Here is a 24,164-nt window from a genome sequence, read left to right as displayed (position 1 = left end):
ATGTATTATGTTATGATTTGGAGAAACTGTCACGCAGGAGGTAGAGTATTAGCCAGAGCACGAAGGAGCCCGGGTACTTCCTGAAGGAATAAATAAGGTCGTCCTGGGAGAGATCTCGCTGGAGACCGTGGATTTTGCAGTCATTTGACCCTGGATCAGGGGTCACCTCAGCGTCCTCATTTGAAAGCACTTAACTGTATAGAGTTCAAATGAGCATTAATTGAGATATGTGTGAGCCATTAACATGGTACTTGGTGTGTACTGAGTACAATTGCAGCAAACAAGAAAACTGTGTTATGTCACATACACCTATTAGGATGACTTAATAAAAAACCGAAATGGTAACGGCACGTGTGGTGAGGGTAGAGCAGCAGAGCCGTCACTCCCTGCCGTGGGAGTGCAGAACGGCATAGGCGGTTTGGAGGACAGTTTGGCAGTGCTTACAGAGTTAAACACACGCTCCCAGGCCACGCGGCAGCCCCACGTAGATATTTATCTGAGGGAAATGGAAATGTATGTGCTCCCAGAATTCACAAGACTTTATTTGCATTTGCCCCAAACTGGAAACTCCTTCACTGGCCCTCCTCCAGGGAGTGGATGACCCAGCCGTGGGCGCCTGTACATGGGACGCGGTGGCTGGCGGTGGAGACGGCCTCACAGCTCGAGGGAGCAGCACACGCGGTGGATCCCGGGGCGTCCTGCGAGCCGAGGAAGCAGGGTCAGAGGTTACGTGCGGCCTGATTCCGTCTATGTGACATTCTAGAAAAGGCAGCGCTCTAGAGTCGGCACAGATCGGGCTGCCTGGGGTGGGGTGAAGGTGCGGGTGGGGTGAAGGTGCGCGGGGACTTTTTCTGGGTGGTGAACGGCTCTGTACCTTGCTTGTGGTGGTGCTTGTGAACAATCATCAGAACTCAGAGTTGTACACGAGCGTGAATTTCACTGTATTTTATACCTTACTCTAAAAATGAAAAAGAAAATCTCGAGCCTAGGCAAGGAAGTGAGAACGATCTCGGTGTATCCGGGGTACCTGCGGAAACTGGCCCCTCTTACTGAGGGGTCCGTGAGAAATGAGCTCAGGGGGTGGGGTGGAGTTGGGGTCTGACTGCAGGGACATCGAAGGAGCAGCTCTACCTGATGGGACGTAACACGGTGGGCCCTCCGCACTGCCCGGGCAGCGGGTGGCAGGGTGAGGGTGGCATTGTGTGTTGTGCAAGGACGGATAAGGGCCCAGTCAGGGGCCGGTGTGTTTCTCCAGCACGTGGGTGCGGCCTGAACACGGTGCGTCTAGCAGGGGACCGTAGGGAGGCATGAGGCTGTTGCTCACGTGGACTCCCTTCCTTAGATGGGGAAACTAAGCCGTGAAGTCACCAACTTTCGTTTTGGAAAACCCGCCAGAAACAGGAGTGAAGGCCAGGCCTCCCAAGACACTGCTGGACGCTGGGCCAGTGGACGGTCTGCAGGATGATGTGCGCCAGGGACCCCCTGTTGGCCGAGGAGCAGAAGTGGTTGGCTGAAGCCGCAGAGCCCGAGCTCCTCGTTAGACGGGCAGCCAGGCCTCCTGCAGGCGTTCCCATCATTCCTCCCTCCGTGTAAATCACATCAGGTCGCAAACCGCCAGACTTGCGGGGCCTGTCCTTTGCTCTCCCTCCGGAGCTCTCGCGTTTTCCGTCCCAGTCGCAGATGCAGATTCTGCACCATTAGCCTCCGAGTCAGTTGGGTGGATGCTGCCTGGAGGGCTTGTCCGTCCGCAGAGCTGTGAGTCTGTGGCGCCAGAGTGTTCTGAGCAGCGCCCCAGCCCCGCGCCGCCCAGGTCTCCACCGCCGGGCGGGGACTTGTTTACTGACAGAGGATGTTTGAAGTGGGTGAAGGGGCAGCCCCCACGTGTCTGGCAAGGCTGCCACACCGCTGTTAGAGGTGGCGGCGAGGGCCAGCAGGTGACGTAGAGCTTCGCACAGAACGCCCTCTGACCCACCGTCTGTCAACTCTGCTCTGCGCTTGCCCAGCCCTGGAAAGGGCACCCTCCATCCTGCACTTGGCCGCTGTGGGCGTGCTGTTGTGTTTACCTCGGGAACTTCCTTTTCTCTCACTAGCTGCCCCTTCCTCCTTAGAAACGTGAACTGTCCCGTGACACCAAGTCCCTGTATTGCTTTTCTCCCAGCGTGTTTACTGCTCCCTTCAGTTTATTAGGGTCTCCGGGCCCTCAGTGTGAGGCCGGGGTCAACCAGAGAATTTCACCCAACTCCCCTCCTTTATCTGGATCCCTGCTTGGCATTTTGGCCCAGTCTGAAGAAGACCCTGAAAACTAGTCTAGTTTGGGATCAGATGCGCCCGACTTTTCTCTTCGGGGGAGGGAGGGTTCTTCGCTCGTGTTTGGCCCTAGGGCTGCGTGCCGCACGGGACCACACACGGAGCCTTCGGGGACCCTAGGGTGTGCTCTGGCCTCAGGGGCCCAGGTCGCTCAGGGCCTTCTTGGTCCTGCCCAGGCAGGCGGCACCACTGACCCGAGGGGAGGCCTGTGCAGGGTGAAGGCCGCCAGTTGTGGAGCGGGGCCGACTGAACACTGGTCAGCACAGAGGGAGGCCTCCTCCCGCCAGGCTGGCCACCTCTGGCCACAGCTGCTCCCTCTCTGAGTCCTGGGCCAGCGTCCTAAGTCTCTGCGCCCTCATCAGACCTTCCTCTCTTTTTCCCCAGGCAGACCACTGCCATCTGCTGACAGCCCCTCCTCACGTCCTCCCTCCTGCAACTTCTCCAGCCCATCTCCGTGTCACAGCGCAACGATGCCACCATTAGTATCAAGATTTTACTTGACGCTACTGGTGATATCGTTAGTATCAATGCTAGGGTTACTGAACATGTATAGCACGTGTCATTGGTAACATTAGTATCGATACTAGTGTTATTGCACGTGTAGTGTGTGTCAGACACTATACCAGGAGCCTGCAGAGATCCTGTGCAGTGGCCATTAACCGCTGTCCCCAGGGAGGGCACAGATGTGCCCAGGATCACACACCAGGTGTCTGATACTCGAGGGCAGGGCCTGACCATGTACAATGATCTCTTCATCTCTGCCTCCTAGGAGAGGACCTGGCCTATGGTAAACATTCAAGAAAATACCTGTTAAATGAATAAATTGGTTATATCAGAGATGGCTTCTAAAACTCAAAAGCTCTCTCTCTTTTTTTTTTTTTTAGCCCTGCTGATGCACTGGCTCCCTCGGATGCTCTTTTACATTTTCCGGGGGGGGGGGGTCTAATATTCAAGATGCAGGCTGTTGCTCAGGCTGTGTGTTTGGCACTGGTTTTGCTCCACGCGGAATCCTTTGCCTGAACTGCCCTGGCATGTCTACGCCCAGGGTATCTGTGGGCAGCAGCCATACCAAGGTGGCTTCCTGATGCCGTGGAGCCGTTGTTGGGGATTTCCTACTTGGGCCTGTCCTGCCTCCTTGTGGCCCTTACCTGCGGCTGCCCAGCCCACCCTCCTGAAGCAGGGCTGGTGTATGACTTCCCACAATCCTGTAGGTCGCCGGACAGTTCTTTGCTGGGCTCCCCGAGGCTCACCTGCGTCCCTGCAGTCAGGTGACGGCTGAGTGGTCTGGGTGTTCGAAGACGGCCTCACGCGCGTGTCCTTGCTGCCTGTTGTCTGGGGCGCCTCGGCTTTCCAGGGTCCTCAGCCGGCTTTCTTACGTGTGGGGACCACAGGGCCGTGTTCTGAGGGGCTGACGAGCCCCTCCTTGCTTCCTGGTTTCTGACACACAGTCGGCTACAGCAAGTCACAGGGCCCAGCCTGGGGTCCAGGTGGCTTGGGGCCATGCACTACAGCTCCTTGGGCGGGGGGAGCAGCGAAGAAATGAGGCCTCAGGACTCCCCTGGTGGCGCAGTGGATAAGAATCGCCTGCCAATGCAGGGGACATGGTTCGAGCCCTGGTCCGGGAAGATCCCACATGCCGTGGAGCAACTAAGCCCATGCGCCACAACTCCTGAGCCTGCGCTCTAGGGCCCGTGAGCCACAACTACTGAGCCCGCGAGCCACAACTACTGAAGCCTGCGCGCCTAGAGCCCGTGCTCTGCAACAAGAGAAGCCACCACAATGAGAAGCCCATGCACCGCAACAAAGAGTAGCCCCCGCCCGCCACAACTAGAGAAAGCCTGCGCACAGCAACAAAGACCCAACACAGCTAAAAATAAATAAATAAATTTATGTAAAAAAAAGGAAAGAAACGCGGCCTCTTTCCTCCACCACCACCCGTGATTCCACATCCATTTCGTTCACGACAGATTTTAGGATTTTCCACCAGACATCCAGTGCGTGTTAAGGTACTTAGCACTTCACGTGTGATGAGAACGTCTGGTCTGAATTGGGCTCTTGCCTGATCATGTCCTGTTCACCCTGGGCAGACTCCTTGCCCTTGACTGGTCCTCATTACACCTTAATTCCCGTTCCTGTTACTTTTACTTCTGTTTCTGGGAAGCTCAGAGTGAGAATTCAGACTTGCTTCCTCCTTCCCTCAATCCTGATGTTCCATTTCTTTTGTGTTTCTATTTAGATCTTTTGGTTTAAGCTACCCAGTCCCTTTTGGAAGAATCTGAGCCTTTTGGTGAGGCTCCCTAGCGGAATTTCTTTAAAAACAGATCCTGGCGCTCCTAGTTCATGGGCTTTGCCGGTGGGATGCAGGATTTCGTGCTGTTGCGTAGGCCTGGGTGCACATGAATGAGAGGGAGTTTGCATGTTGTGCTTCATTTCACTCAAGTCGACTCTGCGGTTTCACACCCATGTAAGGCCCGCCAGCCTTCTAATGAGTTCTTTCCGGCCCGTCATTCATCTGGTCCAACACATCCTCAAGGTGGTAACATCTACTGTGTTCAAAGTGTTTCACATTTACTTTCCTTAATCCTCTCAAAATCTAGCATTCTGGGTAATGCTACTGAGAATTTGAAAGATGGATAATTTATACATTTCTGGAACCCAGATTTGAATCTCGTTCTTTCTAGTTTCAAAGCCAATGGACACGTGAATCTTTGGGCTGCAGAGAGTAAATTAACAGGTAAACTGGCTCTTTGAAAGTCAACATTTAAAAACACCTGTGTCAGAAGAGGTGGTTCAATTCTCAGACTTTAATTAACATGCATCAGCAGTGAGAGGCAAGCACCGCGTGGAACACACTCCGTGGGGTTGGCATATCTCGGTGGTGATTCCTGAATGCTACAGACTCTGGGTCTGCAGTGGATAGAAGTCTCACGACTGCTCTTTGTAACTGTGGGATCTTGAGTAATTTGGGTGATTTTTTTGTGGTTTACTTTGCTCTGCCCTAAAATGGAGTGCCTTAACCTTCCAAGGCCGTGGTGTGGGACATGGCTTACTTTTTTTTTTTTTTTTTTTTTGCGGTACGCGGGCCTCTCACTGTTGCAGCCTCTCCTGTTGCGGAGCACAGCCTCTGGATGCGCAGGCTCAGCGGCCATGGCTCACGGGCCCAGCTGCTCCGCTGCATGTGGGATCCTCCCGGACCGGGGCACGAACCTGTGTCCCCTGCATCGGCAGGCGGACTCTCAACCACGGCGCCACCAGGGAAGCCCCATGGCTTCCTTTTTATTGAGAACCTACTACGTGTCACACTCGGCTAGCATCCTCCCACCCTGTTTCACTTAGTTCTTGCAGCGTCATCATGGGTAGCCGTCATGATTCCTACTGCTCTGAGCTCCAGCGCAGGAATCAGAATTGGTCTGTGAACCCTGAGTTCCATGCAGCAAATCACCTCTACCCCATTTCTCCTTGTGATTAAACAAGATAAAGTGTGTGGGCAGGAAAAGCAACCTTGGAAAACAAATATTAGTATAAGATGATAATTTTCTGAAATTGAATAAAAGAAGAGGGGAGGGTAGGCTGCCCCCATTTACTGTCTGACCAGCCGGGCACATCAGACCGCGGAACTGGGCTTAGTTATTCTAACTTCCGGGGGGCTAACAGTCCGCCCAGAGCTGGCCTGGCCTTGTGGACGGAGCATGGACCCTGGGCCGGTCAGACCGGGGTGTGACCCTGTTGCGCTCACTACCCGTTTGTTATGTGCTCTTGATTCAGTCTCTTTGGTTCTCGATTTTCTTGTCTTTTAAATGGAGACGTTAATACTGCCCCTCAAGGATGCCATGAAGAGTGACTGAAATATGTGCACGCAGCTGCCCTAGGGCCCCTGCTCACAGGGAGCGCTCAGTGAATGTCAGGTCTGTGGAGACGGCATCACTGCCATTGTGATCCGCCCCCCTGCGTTCTCTGTCGAGTTAGGGACGGGCCTGGTAGGACAATGGGCTTTGGTCTCTGCACGTAATCACCAGGGAACTTGTGGGAAGGTCTAGCTGCCCCTTAGTTTAATAGGTCAGTGCCAGCCGTGGCCACAAGCACGCAAGATCAGTTCGGTCTTTCGTTGTCCGGTTTCTTGGAAAAAAATGCTCAGTAGGGAAAGGGTTGGACACAAAGAGCTGGGCCCTTCAACAGGCCTGTCGGGGCAGAGTCCAGCAGTCCCTGCCTGGACAGCAGCCCTCTCTGGGCCCGTCTCCAATTCCAGGGCAGGGGAGACCTCCGCGGATTCTAGAACAGTGCCTCGCCCTCACACCTTAAAAGCAGGGCCAGGCTCACACCTGTTTCTAGACCTTGGGCAGCTCTTGTAGCCTCAGGACATACGTGAGCCTGATGCCTTAATGCTATGAAATAGTGTGTAGGTTAGAAATTCCAACCTAAACACGCCTGTGTTAAAATTTATTATTCATGAAGGTAATTTAAAAATATGACGGAAAGTTTGAGAAGCGGAAGACAACGCTCATTCTTCTCCACTCCCAACACAACCATTTTTGTTTTAGTGCGTTTCCTTCCAGGCTCATCTATACGGATAACCTTTTTTTATAGTTTGTTTTATTGTGTACATAAAATTTTGTCTCCTGCTTTTCCATGTAATGTATTATATGCATTTTGCATACGGTTGTGTGGTCTTTATAATTCTTAATGGTTGCATAATATTCTTTTGAGGGGCTGTACCGTAATTTAACTCACCTCCTATTGGTGAATGTTTTAAGTTTCTTCTTTTTTTCTTTTATAACCAATGCTGCAACATCCATGCATAAAATCTGTTTCTTATTTTGGGTTAGTTCATGAGGATAAATTCACAGAAATGACGTTTCTCAGCTTAAAAGTTACGTGTCTTTCTAGTTCTTGGTATGTGGTGTCAGATTGCTTTCCAGTCGAGTTCAACTAATTTACAGTCTATCCTTTTGCTTTTTTTTTTAAGATGTTGGGAGTAGGAGTTTTAGTAATTTATTTTTGCTGTGTTGGGTCTTCGTTTCAGTGCGAGGGCTTTCTCTAGTGGTGGCAAGCAGGGGACACTCTTCATCGCGGTGCACGGGCCTCTCTTGTTGCAGAGCACAGGCTCCAGACGCACAGGCTCAGTAGTTGTGGCTCACGCGCCTAGTTGCTCCGCGGCATGTGGGATCTTCCCAGACCAGGGCTCGAACCCGTGTCCCCTGCATTAGCAGGCAGATTCTCAACCACTGCACCACCAGGGAAGCCCTGCTTTTTTTTAAAAAAAAATCTTTATTGGAGAATAATTGCTTTACAGTGGTGTGTTAGTTTCTGCTGTATAACAAAGTGGATCAGCTATACATATACATATGTTCCCATATCTCTTCCCTCTTGCGTCTCCCTCCCTCCCACCCTCCCTATCCCACCCCTCTAGGTGGTCACAAAGCACCGAGCTGATCTCCCTGTGCCATGAGGCTGCTTCCCACTAGCTATCTGTTTTACGTTTGGTAGTGTATATATGTCCATGCCACTCTCTCACTTCGTCCCAGCTTACCCTTCATAACCTTTTGCTTTTAAATAAGGGAGTGAGACATCTGTAGCCCATGTTGTAATAGCACATACTTGGAATCGTGTGGAAAATGCCCCCGGGCAGAGAATGGACATGTAAATAAGTGCGCCAGAGGTAAAGAGTCCAGCAGCCTGTCCCTGACTGGGACCGTGCACCTTGTCCCAGGGCAGAACAAACGAGGGAGGGGCTTCTGTGCAAACAGCACCCCTGGAACCTGCTGGCGGCCAGTGCCCAGCGGGGCTGGCTTTCCTGCTCATGGGGGCAGGTCTCTCCACACGGAGTCCTGCTCTCGTTAGGGGCTGGTCACTCACGTTAGGAGCTGCATGTGAACGGTCCACCTGGCTTCTGTAATCTGATCTAAACAACCTTGGAGGAAAAGGGCTTGGCAGTGTAGAAAAACCAGGGTTTTGGAACAGGCTCAAGTGGAATCCAGGCTCCGGTGGTACCGCCTCAACCCCATTTCCCAGGTGTCACTTCTCTGTGAAATGGGCTAATGGTGCATGAGTGTTCAGTTTGCACAAATCCATCGTGAAAGAGGAATTTGTAATTAATAAAGACCTTATGAGAAAAATAGATTTAGGACAACCCTTCTGGAGTGTGTGGGTAATATTCACTTGGCAAGTAGCCGTTGAACTCTAAATCAAGAGAATGTTGATGGGAACATGTAAATTTTAAATTAATAACAATGCTGAACAGTTCCCATTTACTGTTGCTCATGTGCTAGAAATTTCAGAAAATCTCTCCCTGCCATCTCACTGAGATGCTCACGAGTTTATTTCCTTGGTTGCGGTGACATGCATCTTTCAAGATGTACCTCCTACGTGGTGTTTCTGGTACTCTAGGCACATCACTAATTCCCTTTAAAAAAATCCACGTGGTCACCTTCATTTTACCTGCTGACCTTGACGTGAATTATCACAGATCCTTCAAACACCTTCTCCTTACGCCTTCAGGCTGCCGGGCCTTGCCTGGCCTTGGCCTTGGCCGTGGGCGTGGGCTGGGCCCTCTGCCCTCCCCTCTCCCGGGGCGGCTCTGGGAAAGCTGCCTCCCTCCCCTACTGCACCACGTCTTCCCTTTTCCCGACGCCAGGTCTCTGTGATTCTGGTTGTCTCAGAAGAGAGGTGGATCGACATCCACATCCTGCCTGAACTGAGACTGTTCCCCCGGTACCGGCTGCGTGCACCGTGGTGGGCAGTTACCTGTTCCTGTGCGTTGGGTGTCACTGGGTGATAGGCCTTCCCGCTCATGCTTGGTCAGCTGTTCCTGGGCCACACTTCTAGGAATTTATGATTCTGTGAGGATTTGCGATTAGAGAAGGGGAAAAACAGTTACAAATTTTCCATTTCATTTGTAACCCTGGGCCGCCTTGGAGCCTTCGCATCTCATTCTAGGACCCACTTTTCCCCTGGAGCCACCCTTCAGAAGACTCAGGATCTGGTGCCCATGGAGGGTCTAGTCTCACCCATCCCTCCCCGGAGCCAGTTCTGACTCAGGTGTTTACCGAGCTGAGCAGGGCAGGGACCTGTGGGATGAGGACCCGAGGCCCCAGTGGAGGGGACGTAGTGCGAGCTGGCGGCACCTACTGGTGACAGGGCGGCGTTGCAGCCGGTTCTGCGAGCCCGCATACACCTGGGAGCCCAAGCAAGTGGGGAAGCAGCTTTGCCAGAGCATCGAAGCCGCCAGGCCGGGCGTGGAGGGGGTCCTGGAGGAGATGAGAATGCGGGGAGTGGGGTGGCGTGGGCGTGGCCTCTGGAGGTGGAAGGGAGGACGTGGTGGTGCAGGGCCGCCGAGGAAGCGCTTGCCTCTCTCTGCAGCTCTGCTCAGCGCCTGGCCAGGCGGCTACATGCTAACCTCTCTCCTGCCACTTTTTTCCTCATCTATTGGGAATTACTGTTTTTCAATATTAAAAGACAATTGACTTTTACATAAGTCATGGGGGAAAGAATTTTCTAAAATACATTGGGGTTTTTTTTGTTTTTTTTTTGTAAAAAGACATTTTCTAGTCAAGTTTGCTGCAATTCATCATTCGCCTCAAGTAAGAGAACCTGCTTCAGCTAATGTTGAGAATCCCAGAACATGAGGGGCAGCAGTTAAGAAGGGGCTTTGTCCAAGACTCCTAACAGGAGAAGCCGTTTCTCTGTTTACAGGAAGAAAGAGGTGGAATGAGAGCCCGTGATAAAGGAGGAGGCCATAAATGTCAGGCGCTTAGCCCAGCTGTGGCCTCTCCTTTGTCATCTGCTTTGGGACCCGGAGCGGTCTTGCATCGTAAACTCTTGCGAGGAATAAGGAATGTTAATAGCCCTCCTTGTATTCCCCACCTGCCCACCCCGCAGGGCCACCTGCTGCTCTGCCATGAGCACAGGCGTTAGGATTGATGGATTGCTCTTGAAAAGGGATTGTGGCGTGAAATAGGTTGCCCCTGGGTGTGTGTCTCATTGCAAAATTGGCTTTAAAATCAGGAAATGCTGACCCACACCTTAGTTCCCTGAAGGGAGAGGGCTTAAAATTGCCATTAAAAATGGAGACACCCTGGAAATACATGGTTGATAGGCGTTGGCTCAGGAGTGTTTAATATGATTATTTTCCTTTTACGTAAATAAGATCTACGGGCACACTTTATCTTTAGAGCTGTTTTAGATTTACAGAAGAAAATGGGAACACAGTGCAGCGTTCCTATGCACCCCTAACCAGTTTCGCTTATTATTAAAGAACCAATGTTGGTAATGTTATTATTAACTACGGTTCTTACTTTATTCTCATTTCCTGAGTTTCTCCCTAATGTCCTTTTTCTGTTCCAACAGCCTGTCCAGGTAGCACATTTCATTTAGTTATCGCATCTCTTCAGGCTCCTCTGGGCTGTGACAGTTTCCCCGCCTTCCTTGTTTTGATGACCTTGACAGTTCTGAGGAGGCCTGGTCAGGGATTTTGTAGAATATCCCTCATCTGGGGTTTGTCTGACGTTCTTGCCCAGAGGCTGGGATGCAGCGGGCGGGGGCAGGACCAGGCCTCGGGGAGACTGGCCTTGCCGTCTCGCTGCCTGGCTCGCTGGCCGCGCAGGCCCTGATTCTTTAACCCCCAGCCCGTTGACTGTCGCCTGAGTAAGGGTTGGGACTCTGGCGGGAGCTTGCTGTTGGAAGCTCACCTGAGCTGTTCCAGCTCTTGCAGCCTGTTCTACCAGCTCTGCCCGAAGTGATGAGACAGGATGGGCTGGGCCAGGACTCACTGCCACCCACACAGTGTTCAGAAGCGGTGGGGTGCCTGGGCCCAGCACTACCCCTTCCTCTTCCAGTGATGACCAGCAGGAAAGAGGACATTCTTCCTCTTACACCAAGTCACTGTTCCAGCGGGTCTCTTACTTAGAAGCAGCAACCACGCTCTGACTTTATAAATGCAGTGATGTGGGTGTTTGCGGACTGCAGGCTCCCGGTGTTAGGAGACGCCTAGCCTAGCTGAGGGGCCTCCCCAGGCGTTCCGGCCTTCTTTCCTCAGGACCCTTTCCGAGTGAGTTAAAACTACCTTTGTCACTTTGTCAGTGAGTTACATGCCCTAGGTAGAAAGCAGAGGTTTGGATGCTGCCACCTTGTATCAGAGCCTTCCTCACCCTCTGGAGAGAAGACCTCGGGACTGGTCCCCACCCTGACCAGCTAGAAACAAGGATAAGCCTCTGTGGTTCCCCTGTGGTCACTTCAGAGGGAGAATGCTAGGCGGGGAGGGTCTAGGTCTTCAGCCGGAAACTAAATCCACTCTTGAAAATGTGCTTTCAAGCAAACCCCTTAACTAGTTTTCAGTGTCTTAGCTTGGCAGCGCGCTCTTAAGAAGTGGGCTGTGGAAATAGAAATTATCGCATCTTTTTAACACATCTGGCAGCCTGGCTTTCTTTCCCCAACCTGGCATGTTGCTGTACAGATTGGTCATGGTGGTGGTAATCACTGAACAGTCATCAAATAACGGTGAAAAGTAGACAGTTGGTGAGAAAGGAATCAAGTAGTCATTCAGATGGTATTTTTGATAACTTGATCTGCCTCTGAGCATACGGTCTAGTCAGCTGAAGGAATTTGACGGTGACAACATGTATTTCCATGAGCAGAGGGTGAAAGCAACCTGTTTGTTTTCTTTTTTCCTCCCCAGCGGATGTTTTTACCTTTGCTAACAAAGCGTTAGGCATTTAAACTTAATGGAGGCATCCTTTGATGGTTCAGCTGTATACATTTATTCTTTGTTATCTAGTTTTCCATGTGTAGGCATGTTTATTTTGGTGGTGGTTCGTAATTCAAACACGTTACCATAGGCGGGAATAGTCTTTATATCGGGCGGTGGGTAAGGGGGCAGCGTGAGGTGCAATGACATTTTTACCGCACAGACTTGCACACGCGAATCGCCGTCGGGGTACAGTGGTGTTCTGTCTGCCTGCGGGATAGTTTGGCCCCATCGCTGACATTGTCAATTCAATGTGGTGGTTTTAGAATCTGTGCACCTCCTCTCGCCAGGGGGTCTAGGCCCATCCTCTTGGGTGCAGGCTGGACAGGACTGGTGACGCGCCTCTCATGGATGACGCGGAGCTGCGACTGCGTGTGGTTTCCAGGACCGGGCCTGGGGTCCTCTCTCCCTCGACTCCGCCTCCCCTGCCCCTCTTCCCCTCCCAGGTCACTTACTGGGGGAGGCCAGCGGCTGTGGGTGAGTTCTTGGTGAAGAACTGGGTCTCCAGTCAGCAGCCCTGGAGGGGCCCGTCCTGGAAGCATCCCTGGGCCCCGTCGGACCTTCAGATGGCGACGGCCCCAGCTGACTCATGGGCTCACGAGAGACTGTGGGCCGGATCCAGCCAGTTTCTTGACCCTCTGAAGCTGTGCAGCATACTAAGTGCTTTCTGTTTTAAGTTACTCAGTTTTGAGGGCGTTGGTTTGGCAGCAGGTGGGAACACAAGAAGTCACCTGGCCCTTCTGGTTCTCTCCTCATCTGTGACATGAGGGTTGGCCTAGTGCCCTTAACAAGTTGACAGCTGTCTGCCGAGCCTCAGGGGCAGCCCTGCCAGCCGGCTGTGCCCGCCCCTCCCACGGCGGCCTCCCCGCCTCTGTCCCACCCGCTTCCCTCTTGGCCCTGGCTCACCCACTGCCGGGACTGGAACTTTGTCTCTGGCAAAAACCAAGTGCACGGTTTATTTATCTCCTCTTTTTTTTTGGCTGCATTGGGTCTTCGTTGCTGTGCACGGGCTTTCTCTAGTTGCGGCGAGCGGGGGCTACTCTTCTGTTGACGGTGCACGGGCTCAGCAGTTGTGGCTCGCGGGCTTCAGTAGTTGTGGCTCACGGGCTTCAGTAGCTGTGGCACGCGGCCTCAGTAGCTGTGGCACACGGGCTTCAATAGTTGTGGCTCATGGGCTCTAGAGCACAGGCTCAGTAGTTGTGGCACTCGGGCTCAGTAGTTGTGGCTCACGGGCTCTAGAGCACAGGCTCAGTAGTTGTGGCACACGGGCTTAGTTGCTCCATGGCATGTGGGATCTTCCCAGACCGGGACTCGAACCTGTGTCCCCTGCATTGGCAGGCGGATTCTTAACCACTGTGCCACCAGGGAAGTCCCTTTTTCCTTTTATTTTGAAACAGAGACAGGATCACATTGGGAATAGAGTGGAGAAAACCATTTTAATAACTAAACCTATATTTACACTTAATTTTCATAACTGCTCAAGAAACCAACCTATCGGATTTACTGTTTCTGAAAATAACGTCATTTTGTTAAAAGTCGTTGCTGCTTTACCTACTTAGAAATAGGATGGATTTTGTCGGCCGAACCCTTTACTTATGGTAGATAAATAGACGTTCCTCAGTCGTTTATTTTCATTTGGTCTCACTCATGGCCTGATTTAATTCCTCTTGTGCTTCAGGTAATAGACTGTTTCTGTTGTATGCATCTGTAAGAATAATGCATGCCTTGGGCTCTTGGACTGAAAACTAATCAAATTCAAATATCTAATAACTACCAGCTAGGTAAGTTAGTGAGTAGGGGGAATTAGCGTTTGCAGTATCTGGCCCAAATGCCATCTAATAAGGAAGAGAGGGTCTCAGTGCGCTAGTCGAGGCTCTCTGGGTCTTTCCGGAGGCTGCATGTGGATGTAGCAGCCAAGGCTGTAAAGTCGAGTAGGCGGGCAGCGGAGTCGTCTCAGTCTGGTCGGTAGAGAATCCTAGTTCTTGGGTTACATTTCCTGACAGAATTCAGTTTTCAGTGAGAACCAGCGAGCCTTCCCTGGTCTGCATTTGTCTGCAGCGTCTTCTGTGTGTGGGTGAGTCATTACGTATTCATAGTATCAGCATCCCTCTGAGGGCGGGAGAAGCAAAGCAGAGATGGGTCTGCATCCTGGGAAATAATAGAGGCTTACGGATCAGATCACAGGCTTTGAATTCTCTGCAACTTTTGACCCAGCATCAGACCACATCATTACTCCTCTAATCCCAGCAGTTTATGGTTGTCACTAAAAAGAGGACCTGTCTGTCCCTGAGTCTCTGAACACGGAGAAAACCAACAGCTCAGTTGTGGCGCGTCCCGGATACCAGCAGGTACTGGGCGAGAGAGCCTCTCCCTCTGTTTGTATTCGGTGCATTTCCATTTGTAAACGGAGCCTCCACTGGTGTGAATTAGTCTTATAACGTATGCAAATGTATGGGAGGGGGATGGTTATGATGAAAAGCGTCCACTGCAAAGTGAGCAAAGCCAGTTAATCCAATCTGAGTAAATAGGACGAGGGTTTTCTTCAGCTGCATTTGTTATTGAGCAGTTACCCTAAGACCATGCCACGCTTTTGTGGGTGCAAAAGAAATGTGCCCGAGCCCCTACCTTGAAAGGACACCTGCAGTGCTTCTAGATACCGACCCTTAGCGGATTACAAGTAGCACGAGTGATCAAGTGCTCCTGCGAGGGGCTGCTCCCTGGGACTCCAAGGGGACCTCCAGGCACTTAGCCCCCGTCCCTGCCTTCGAGAAGATAGGCCACTTGCTCAGCCCCCCAGGGTCACCGGCAGAGCCGTGGCCAGAACCCGGGGCTTGTCCCAGCGTGCCGTGGGTCCTACTTGTCCCTGAAATGCTGGCCTCTCCTGCCACCCTGGACCCTGTCCTCACTGGGGTCACCCCCGCCACCCCCCCACTCCGGGCCATTCCAGAGCTCCAGTCACCGGTCCCCATCTCTTTTCCGCCTCTTGGTATCTCGCGGTAACCCCAGCATTTCTAGAACAGACCGGTCTTTACTTCCTGGCGCCACCCATCCCCCACCCAAACGACTTCCCCCGTTTCTTGTGGGTGACTGTCACCCCCTGCCAGCTGTGCCGCCCCGCCCTGGCTGCCTCGCCCTTCGGGCCTCCTGGCCCCTCTCCTGTCCCCTCCATCACCCCCTCACCACCACCAGAGTGACGTTTCCAGAACACGAGTCTCAAGTCTCTGAGTGTCTCGCCTCTCCTCCCTGTCGTTCTGTTTCCTTGTTTCTCTTGTGGGGTCCGGTCCGGACTCTCTGCTGAGGGGCGGTGACACGGGCACGGGCCATGCTGTCCCACGGGGGTGTCCCCTGGGCCCTCGGCCCTTCCCTGACGTCCGGCAGAGGCGCGGGACGGTGACCCACAGAGCAGGCATCACAGGCGGGTGGCAGGCGGTCCTGCGGGCACCGTCTCAGCCGGTGGATCAGGTGGGCCGGCCCGAACTAGAGGAATTTAGAGTGACCTGACGTGTTCTGACTGGGAAATGCACTGTTTTCCTCTACTTTGGGCTGCCTTGGTGCTGGAGGGGAACTGTATTCTCCGAGGGCGGGGCACTGGGATGATAGAGACCCTGGAGGCCCCGGCACTAAATTTCCTGCAGCTCATCTCTAACCTCACCGTGTGTTCTGTGTGACTCGGTGTTTGGTGCACCAGCTTCCTCAGCTGTAGAATGGGGCAGTGCTAGCCCCTTAAGGAGGATGAACTTGTGGGCAGGGTCTAGAATGGGGCTGGGCACCGAGGAAGTGCCCTGTATTAGCGGCAGAGGTGTTCCCCCTCCTCCCCCTGCACCTCTCCCCTCCCCTCCCCTCCCCTCCCCTCCCCTCCCCTCCCCCTCCCTCCCCTCCCCTCATCTCCCCTCCCCCTCCCTCCCCTCCCCTCCTCTCCCCTTCCCCTCCCCCTCCCCTCCCCTCCTCTCCTCTCATCCTCCTCCTCCCCCTCCTACTCTGGGAATTGGCAGTGAACATGGTGATTTGCACTATTTGACTTGGAGTCCAGAACAAAACAGTCCTTTGTGGATGACTCCCTAGAAACGTATTCTTGGATTTTTCTGACATTGTGAGAATCTCGCTCTTGTAACTTGGTTCAAACTGAGCCCTGGGCTGCCATTCCCATCCTGATTTATAAAGGGCCAACTCGAGCTGCTCGCCCACTGTGTAGCCTGGACAATTTGCATAACCTCTCCGGTCTTCTATGCCCCCATTGTACGATAGGAATGATAAAATGGCGGGCTTGTTGCCAGGATGAAAAAGTATCTTCGTACAGTGCCTGGTGCACAGTAGGCACTCATAAATAGCGCATAGCATCATGTCGCCCGCTGGGACCTTGCGGTGCCCTCGTTATGTAGCAGGTCCTCGTCCTCGGCCTTGGTTCTATGGTGGGCTCAATTCATTGTCCCGGGGAGTGGGGGGGGAGGGGAGACAGGTTAGGGTGTGTTACATATGGACCAGTCAATCTTGTTTGTGGGAAGAGGGAGACATTTATTTTCTAAGAAAACATTGATGATTGACTTACAGATGTTGATTTGGTGAATATTACAGTGCGGTGGCCACATCAGCAATGTTCACTTTTTTTTTTTCATTCACTTTCGATTTTATTCGAGTACAAGGTTAAATGGTGTGATCCATTTGCCAGTGTGTGTAGTAGGCCAGATGCCTGAGGGAAAAAGTTGTTAGCCACAAAAGGTTACAAGCAAGCTGCAAAATAAAAATTAATAAGCTTAATTAGAAGTCTACCCAGTGTGACTCTGCTAATTTCATTACTTGCTGGATTTAGTGTCGCATGTTTCTTTACGTCGTGAAGGCAGAGAGTAGGTCAGATTCTCTCACTCCATTGCAGGTGCCAAGATTGCCTGGAAATCTTTGCCAAGAGTAAATTGAAAGTTTATTTATAACCAAGTCATCTCAAAAGCCAAATTACAATTCGAAACATTTTTTCCGCAGCCAAAAGTATTTAAATTGGGATACAGATGCATTTCAATACATTTGTTACAGTGTGGGCTAGGATCTTCAAAAATCAGAGCACCTGGGCCCCTTGAAAGCCTGAGAAGGCCTTGTGACAGGTCGCCGGGGTGGGCTAGGACCACCCAGGTGCTGGGCGTTGCTGACCTGCGCACTGTGTCTACAGGGAGTCATCCTCCCAGTGCCCCCGCCCATCATCCCCGTGGTGGCCTTGAGGGGATAAAGCAGCTTCACTTCACCTCAGAAGCAACTGAAGGAAAAGCTGGCCTCCAGAGGAGGAGACTGAGGCCGTTTGTCTTTAATTACTCTACTTTTTGAGTAAAAATGCAGATTGTTGGGAGAGCAAGTTGCCTTTGGGAAAAAGATGTCTGATTTGGCCTAGCCCCTGAGAATTAACGCTTCCTGCAGATCTCGCTTCACGTCTTAAGAGCCAAAATGCCCCCAGCGGTCACGCAGCCCATGCTGGCTGGAGGAATGTTAGTGGAACAGACGTGAGCAGAACTGCTTGGGTCTCCCCTGAGGGAGGGGACCTAAGGCCGCCAACAGCCTAATAGCATCTGCTGGGGAAATGGCCGGTTGACAGGGCTTGGCCCACCGAAGTCTGTGTGGGAAAATTACTAGCCGTGGGGTATGTCTTATCTGGGTTATATACAGAAACCTTTCTTGTTGTATTCGCAGAAATCAGGTCCCAAGTGGTTGAAAAACATACTTAGCTCTGTGGTCATGGGGTTGTCTGATTCATGTTGATGGATTAAATTGCTCGTGCGGATGAGTTGAATAAATTCTACCAGAGTCTCTCTTCTTCTGGTTTTACAAGAAGCCCTTAGTTTGCAGCTCTTTTCCACTGGCAGCCCTTCTAGAGGAGCGGAGGAAAAGCTCCGCCATCCTTTGCCCTTCCTCCACTGTTACTCCATGGGATGAAAGGAATCATTTAACAACCTCTGAGCAGGGCTCAATGGCCCTTAGGGAGACTCTCTGATCCTAAGGTGCCCTTAAGCCACAGAAGACGTCTGGAGAGCTACCCTTATTTTAATGGCTTTGATTTAACCACTATTGAATTCTCTTATTTAATCCAGTTTCCCTATCTCCCTTCCCCACCCTCCCAGATCCTCAAAGCCCAGGGAGTTTCCAGAGTATTTCTTTCCATAGATAAGTGATACACATAGACAATGGAGAGAGAAACACAGGTCCTTCCTTGGAAAGTTCACGCCAAGAACTTGGACAGAGTCACTTCTGTCCTTGGGTCTCCACCACTGAGCAGGTCTGGGGTGCAGTCCTCCGGATGGGGGGACTCATTGTTTATTGACCTGATGAATGAAGGTGGGCTCCAGGAACCTGTCGACTCACTTGGTGTCTTTGCTCCCCCAGGAGGACTGGAATGACATTGACCCAATTAAAAAGAAAGACCTTCATCACAGCAACGGGGATGAGAAAGCACAGAGCATGGAGACCCTCCCTCCAGGTACTGCAGCAGCTCCCAGGGCCAGGCCAGCCTTGGGCTGCTGGTGGGTGGTGGGGACCTGTCTTGCCCACTAACTGTGAATGAGCTGAATGTGGCATCTGGAGTGTATCGCCTGTGGGGTAGGGAATGCACTTCCTAGGGCAGCTGGAGACACTGCCCTAGAGCAATGTTTTGCTGTCTTCCTTCAGGCCTTTAGTGGGTGGTGAAATGAGTTTACTGGGAGGTGACAAGAATTTCTTGGAAGAAAAAATATCGGTAGAATAAACTAAAAAATACAGGATGGGATGTATTGGTTCACAGATTTTTGTTTTTTTAACAGACTTTATTTTTTTAGAGCAGTTTTAGGTTTGCAGCAAAATTGAGCAGAAAGTACATAGGTTTCCACAGACCCCCCCCACCCCCGCACCCGCACAGACTCCACCACTATCAACATCCCCCACGAGATGGGACATTTGTTATAATCAGTGAACCAACACTGATGCATCGTCATCACCCCAGCGTCCATAGTTTACGTTAGGACTCACTCATGGTGTTGTATATTCAGTGACATGAATTCACCACTGCGGTATCCTACAGAGTAGTTTCACTGACCTAAAAATCCTTTGTGCTCTGCCTATTACCCCTTCTTCCCCCAATCCCTGGCAACCACCGATCCTTTTACTGTCTCCCTGGTTTTTGCCTTTTCCAAAATGTCACATAGTTGGAATCAGATCAGACGTAGCCTTTTCAGACTGGCTTCTTCCACTTAGTAACATGCATTGAGCGTTAATCTATGTCTTTTCACGGCTTGGTAGCACTTTTGTTTTTATCGCTGAATTGTATTCTGTTGTCTGGATATATCACAATTTATTTATCCATTCACCTCCAGAGGACATCGTGGTTGCTTCCAAGTTTTGGCAGTTATGAATAAAGCTGCTGTAAACATCTGTGTGCAGTTTTCTTGTGTGGACATAGGTTTTCAATTCATTTGGGTGAATTCAAGGAGTGCCACTGCTGGATCATGGTAGGAATACATTTATGTTTATAAGAAATCGCCAAACTATCTTCCAAAGCGGCTGCACCATTGTGCGCTCCCACCAGCAATGAATTAGAGTTCGTTTTGCTGCACACCCTCACCAGCAATTGCTGGTGTCACGGTTTTTTTTTTTTATTGTGGCCCTTCTGATAGTTTGGAAGTGGTAGCTTATTGATGTTTTAATTTGCAATTCCCTAATCTGTAAAACTTTGTGGAAGTGTCCCGTTCAGGTCTTCTGCCCACATTTTAATCAGGTCGCTCCTTTTCTTATTGTTGACTTTTAAGAGTTCTTTGAGTATTTTGGATAATAGTCCTTTATCAGATGTGTGATTGCAAATATTTTCCCTCAGTCTGTGGCCTGTCTTCTTATTCTCTTGACAGTGTCCTTCCCAGAGCAGAAAGTTTTAATTTAATGAAGTTTAGCTTTATGAGTTCTTTCGTAGATTATACCTTCGATGTATCTAAAAAGTCATCGCTATACCCAAGGTTACCTAGATTTTTTTCCTATGTTGTCTTCTAGGAGTTTTATCATTTTGTGTTTCATATTTATGTCTGTGATCCATTTAGTTATAAGGTCTGTATCTAGATTTTTTTTTTTCTTGCACGTGGGTATCCAGTTGTTCCAGTATTATTGTTGAAAAGGCCATGGTTGTTTCATTGTGTTGCCGTTGCTCCTTTGTCAAAAGTCAGTTGACTATATTTATGTGGGTCTATTTCTGGGCTCTGTTTTCTCTTCCATAGACTTATTTGTCTGTTCTTTCCCCAGTACTATGTTGTCTTGATTACTTTAGATTTATATTTGGTCTTGAAGTTGTTGAGTAATGTCAGTCCTCCAACCTTGCTCTCTCCCTTCAGTATTGTGTTGGCTTTTCTGGGTTTTTTTTGTTTGGCTGTTTGTTTTGCCTTTTCATGTAAACTTTGGAATTAGTTTGTTGATACCCATAGAATATAGCTTGCTGAGATTTTGATTTGGATTGTGTTGAATCTACAGATGAAGTTAGTAAGAACTGAGCTTGACAATATTGAGCCTTCCTATCCATGAACATGGAATATCTCTCCATTTATTTAGTTCTTTTTAAATTGTTTCATCAGAGTTTTATGGTTTTGGTCATATACATTTTGTGCCAATTTTGTTAGACTTGTACCAAAGTATTTTGATTTGGGGGATGCTAATGTAAATGGTATTGTGCTTTTAATTTTAAATTCCACTTGTTCATTCTTCATATATAGGAAAGCAACTGACTTTTGTATAACTTGTACCCTCCAATTATAACAAGCATTGCTATAATTACTTATCGATTCCAGGAATATTTTTGTTTGTTGATTCTTTCAGATTTTCTACCTAGACAGTCATGTCAAGTTTTGTCTCTTCCTTCGCAATCTATATTATACCTTTCGTTCCCTTTTCTTGTCTTACTGCATTAACTAGGACTTCTAGTATGATGAAAAGGAGAGATGAGGGAGGACATCCTTGCCTTGTTCCTGATCTTAGCAGGAAAGCTTTTAGTTTCTCACCATTAAATATGGTGTTAGCTGAAGGGGTATTTTTAGATGCTCTTTATCAAGTTGAGGATGTTTCCCCTCTATTCCTAGTTTGCTGAGAGTTTTTATTCATAAATGAGTGTTGAATTTTGTCAGATGCTTTTTCTGCATCTATTAATATGATCATGTGACTTTCCTTCTTTAACTTCTTAATGTGGTAGATTACATTAATTAATTTTCATATTGAACCAGACTTTTTCATACCTGGGATAAATCCTACTTGGTCATGGTGTACAGTCCTTTTTCATTGTTGGATTCAATTTGCCAATATTTTCTTGAGGATTTTTACATCTATATTCACAAGAGGTGTTGGTTTATAGTTTTCTTTTCTTGTCTGGTTTTGTTATTAGGGTAATGCTGGCCTAATAGGATAAGGTAGGAAGTGTTCCCTCTGCTTCTATCTTCTGGAAGAGATTGTGGAGAATTAGTATAATTTCTTCCTTAAGTGTTTGGTAGGATTCACCAAGGAACTCAGCTGGGCCCGGTGCTGTTTGTTTGTGGAGGTTAATAATTGTTGATTCAATTTTTAAAATAAATATAGCCCTGTTGAAATTGTCTATTTTTTCCTGTCCTAGTTATGGAGATGTGTTTCAAGAAATTGGTCCATTCATCTAGGTTATCAAATTTGCAGGCGTAGAGGTGTTCATAGTATTCCTTTGTTCTCCTTTTAATGTCCATGGGATCTGTATTGATGTCCCCTCTTTCATTTCTGATATTCTAACTTGTGTCTTCTATCTTTTTCTCATAGTTAGCCTGGCTAGAGGCTTATTGATTTTATTAATCTTTTCAAAGAACCAGTTTTCAGGGTTTTTTCCTATTTCTTAGATTTGTAATTTTTATTATTTATTTTCTTTTGTTTACTTAGGGTTTATTCTGCTCTTCTTTTTCTAGTTTTCTGAGGCAGAAGCTTAGATGATTGATTTCAAGTCTTTCTTCTTTTCCGTATTGTATTCAGTGCTGTCAGTTTCCTGCCAAGCACTGATTTCACTACATTACACAAATTTTGATAAGTTGTATTTTCATTCTTATTTGGTTCAAAATATTTTTAATTTCTTTAAGATTTGTTCTCAACCTGTGCATTCTTTATAAGTATGTTGTTGAATGTCTAAGTAATTTGAGGTTTTCCAATATTGGTTTTTAGTTCCACTGTGGTCTTAAAGCAGATATTATATGATTTGTGTTCTTTTAAATGTGTTCAGGTGTGTTTTATGGCCCAGGATGTGGTCTGTCTTGGTGACTGTTCCATGTGAGCTTGGAAGAATGTCTTCTGCTGTTGGATGAAGTAGTCTGTAGATGTCAGTTGTATCACCAGTTGGATGATGGTGGTGTTGAGTTCACCTGTGTCCTTACTGATTTTCTGCCTGGTGGATCTGTCCCTTCCTGAGAGAGAAGTCTCCAGCTATGATAGTGGCTTCATCTGTTCTGCCTTGCAGGTTTCTAAGTTTTTATCTCATGTGTTTTAATGCTCTTGTTAGGCACATACAAATTAAAGATTGTTATGTCATCTTGGCAAACTGACCTGTTTGTCATTACGTATTGCCCTCCTTTGTTCCTGGTAACTTTCCTTGTTGTGAAGTTTGTTCTGTCTGAAGCTAATATAGCTCCTTCTGCCTTCTTTTGATTACTATTAGAATGGTATCTCTTTGCCATCCCTTTACTTTTCATCTATGTGTGTCTTTATATTTAAAGTGGATTTCTTGTAGACAGCATGTAGTTAGTTGGGTCTTGTTTTTTGATCCATTCTGACAACCTCTGTCTTTTAATTGGTGTATTTAGACCATTGACAATGTAAAGTGATTATTAATATAGTTGTATTAATGTCTACCATATTTGTTACGCTTTTCTATTCCTTGCCCTTGTTCTATGTTCTTTTTTCTTCCACTCTTTTTCTGCCTTTTATAGTTTTTTTTTTTTTTTTTTTTTGCGGTACATGGGCCTCTCACTGCTGTGGCCTCTCCCGTTGCGGAGCACAGGCTCCGGACGCGTAGGCTCAGTGGCCATGGCTCACGGGCCCAGCCGCTCCACGGCATGTGGGATCTTCCCAGACCAGGGCACGAACCCGTGTCCCCTACATCGGCAGGCAGACTCCCAACCACTGCGCCACCAGGGAAGCCCTAAATTTTTTTTTTAATATAAATTTTATTTACTTATTTATGGCTGCATTGGGTCTTCGTTGCTGCACGTGGGCTTCCTCTAGTTGCGGCGAGTGGGAGCTACTCTTCATTGTGGTGCCTGGGCTTCTCATTGCAGTGGCTTCTCTTGTTGAGGAGCACAGGCTTGTGGGCTTCAGTAGTTGTGGCTCATGGGCTCTAGCGCGCACGCTCAGTCGTTGTGGCACCCAGGCTTAGTTGTTCTGCGGCACGTGGGATCTTCCCGGACCAGGGATCAAACCCGTGTCCCCTGCATTGGCAGGCGGATTCTTAACCACTGCACCACCAGGGAAGTCCCTGCCTTTGGTAGTTTTAATTGAACATTTTATATGATTCCATTTTCTCCCTTTTTTACCTCTTTTTTTTTTTTTTACAGCTAATCCAAGTCTAACTTCAGACAACACTGTCCTGCTTCACAGTTAGCACAAGTGTATTACAGCAAAATATTATGAATCTCTCCCTCCCATTCTTTGTATCATTGCTGTCATTCATTTCATACGCCATTCATATATATATAAACATGTATAAACATACAGAATCAAATACACAGTTGCTCTTATTATTTTGAGCAAACTGTTATCTGTTAGATCAATTAAGAATAAGAAAAATGGGACTTCCCTGGTGGCACAGTGGTTAAGAATCCGCCTGCCAATGCAGGGAACACGGGTTCGAGCCCTGGTCCGGGAAGATCCCACATGCTGTGGAGCAACTAAGGCTGTGTGCCACAACTACTGAAGCCTGCGTGCCTAGAGCTTGTGCTCTGCAACAAGAGAAGCCACCACAATGAGAAGCCCGTGCACCGCAGTGAAGAGTAGCCCCCGCTCACCACAGCTAGAGAAAGCCTGCACGCAGCAACAAAGACCCAACGCAGCCAAAGATAAATAAATAAAATAAATTTATTTAAAAAAATAAGAAAAATTACAAATGTAATTTTACTTTCACTTATTCCTTCTCTGA

General features: G+C 49.1%; 1 protein-coding gene across 1 annotated transcript in view; it reads left to right on the top strand.

Moving 5' to 3' along the window:
- GALNT2 (polypeptide N-acetylgalactosaminyltransferase 2) overlaps window positions 1-24,164 on the top strand; it is a 179,206-nt gene that overhangs the window by 75,975 nt on the left and 79,067 nt on the right. The window contains exon 2 of the mRNA XM_060035105.1: window positions 18,407-18,500. Coding sequence (XP_059891088.1) covers window positions 18,407-18,500 — 94 coding nt within the window. The remainder of the gene's footprint in view (window positions 1-18,406; window positions 18,501-24,164) is intronic.

The sequence above is a fragment of the Delphinus delphis genome, chromosome 16 (genome assembly GCF_949987515.2).
Source record: "Delphinus delphis chromosome 16, mDelDel1.2, whole genome shotgun sequence".
NCBI lineage: Eukaryota > Metazoa > Chordata > Mammalia > Artiodactyla > Delphinidae > Delphinus > Delphinus delphis.
This window is presented reverse-complemented; position numbering and strand designations above follow the sequence as displayed.